Genomic DNA, 1,890 nt, shown 5'->3' with positions numbered 1-1,890 from the left:
TGTACTGAATTCATTTTGTATTCAGTTTAATCACAAATTGTACTGAAATCATTTTATATTCACTTAAATCATGAATTGTACTGAACTCATTTTATATTCACTTAAATCATGAATTGTACTGAAATCATTTTATATTCACTTTAATCATGAATTGTACTGAAATCATTTTATATTCAGTTTAATCAGAAATTGTGCTGAACTCATTTTATATTCTCTTTAATCATGAATTGTACTGAATTCATTTTATATTCACTGTAATCACAAATTGTACTGAATTCATTTTATATTCTCTTTAATCATGAATTGTACTGAATTCATTTTATATTCACTGTAATCACAAATTGTACTGAAATCATTTTATATTCACTTTAATCATGAATTGTACTGAATTCATTTTATATTCAGTTTAATCAGAAATTGTGCTGAAATCATTTTATATTCACTTTAATCATGAATTGTACTGAATTGATTTTAGTCACTTTAATCTGCCGCTGAGGTGGAAGTTTAAAGTGTTTTCTAAATAAATGTTGACATTGCATGTAAAGATTGATCGTGTCGTTTGGCTCTTTTGTTTTGGACTTCATTAATTTTTTTAAATAATAATGCATTTAAAATATTGAAATATTCTTTAGTAGATAGGAAATTATTTTTTCAATATAAAAGTACAGTTTGAATCGCCTTTTTAAAATTTGATCTGGATTTTCCTCCTTGTGTAGAGGATCTAAAATTTCTGCGTCTTGAAATGATGGGATTAAATTTTGAACACGTCCTAATTTAACAGCTTCTCTCTTTGATCTTGAAACTGTTTGATCCATAATTTGTTCAGGTAAAATATTTAACGATGGAGACGATGAAGACCAGCAGGAATGTTTCTGAAACGGTTTTAAATGAGGTGCGAGCGTCCACATCACACCAAACGTTAATTTAGAGTTAATTTATTAATTTACTGTTTTAATAATTAAATACTTTAATTATCATGACTGGTGTAAACATTTCATCTTTTGTCACTAGTTTTAGTTTTTAGGTGTTAATCGTAGATGTGGTCAAAGTTGGGACAGAACTGAAGAGAACTCAAAACCAGGGTCCGGTCCGGTGTGTGGATCAGCGGGTTATAAAACACTGAATGTGAAGTCTCCTTTATTTAAAATGAAATAAAAATTATTTTTTAATATATGTAACAAAAGCTAACAAGTTAATAAATCGTTTGTTGCAACGTTTATTTGTGTTCAACCAGCAATTAGTCTGGTTCACAACCTCCTGCTGACATTTAGAGACTTTAATGTAATAAATTTAATAAATTTAGTTTGTTTTATTTTACAGATGTGCATTTGCCAAAACACGCATTTATAACGCACTTGTACAAAAAGTGTTCAGCTCACATTTAACCTGCGAAGCCGTAAAAACTAAATAAATCAAATAAAACTGCGATAAGAACGTAAAGTTTGTTTCAGCAGCTGTCCTGATCCGTCCACATGTTCAGTGTCTGGATGGAAATGTTTAAAAAAAAACAAAGTTTATATTTGTCTTTTTGTTCTTCAACAAACTTTAATGACGAGAAAAAAATATTCAGAAATTAAATAAAAAAAAAGTGAAACACGTTTTCAGTGAGATCTGTTTTAAAACATTTAAAAATTAAAAAATTGACCCACTGTTAAAAACGTCTAGCAAGAGTCTTCCCGAGTCTCCTAGAATGTTTTTCAAATAACGATGATGTCACTTCCTGTTTGTGTTTGTAGGTAAATGTGGGTAAAGGAAGTCACCCCGACATGGTGAAGGTGTTCGGTCCCGGAGTGGAGAGGAGTGGACTGAAGGCCAACGAGCCCACACACTTCACCGTGGACTGTTCAGGAGCCGGAGACGGTAACACACACACACACACACACACACACA

The 1,890-nt window shown here is 31.0% G+C and overlaps 2 protein-coding genes across 2 annotated transcripts in view; one reads left to right on the top strand and one right to left on the bottom strand.

Annotated features, from left to right (window-relative positions):
- The window catches only part of LOC119412013 (gastrula zinc finger protein XlCGF57.1-like), a 520,281-nt gene that overhangs the window by 444,183 nt on the left and 74,208 nt on the right, over positions 1-1,890 (bottom strand). The gene's annotated exons all lie outside the window — the stretch shown is intronic.
- The window catches only part of LOC119412005 (filamin-B), a gene marked incomplete in the record, with an annotated part of 80,202 nt that overhangs the window by 47,894 nt on the left and 30,418 nt on the right, over positions 1-1,890 (top strand). The window contains 1 exon segment of the mRNA XM_037678979.1: positions 1,737-1,860. Coding sequence (XP_037534907.1) covers positions 1,737-1,860 — 124 coding nt within the window.

The sequence above is a fragment of the Nematolebias whitei genome, chromosome 7 (assembly GCF_014905685.2).
Source record: "Nematolebias whitei isolate Nwh7 chromosome 7, NemWhi1, whole genome shotgun sequence".
NCBI classification, from domain to species: domain Eukaryota; kingdom Metazoa; phylum Chordata; class Actinopteri; order Cyprinodontiformes; family Rivulidae; genus Nematolebias; species Nematolebias whitei.
The sequence above is the reverse complement of the archived record's forward strand: the minus strand, read 5'-3'. Positions and strand labels throughout refer to the sequence as shown.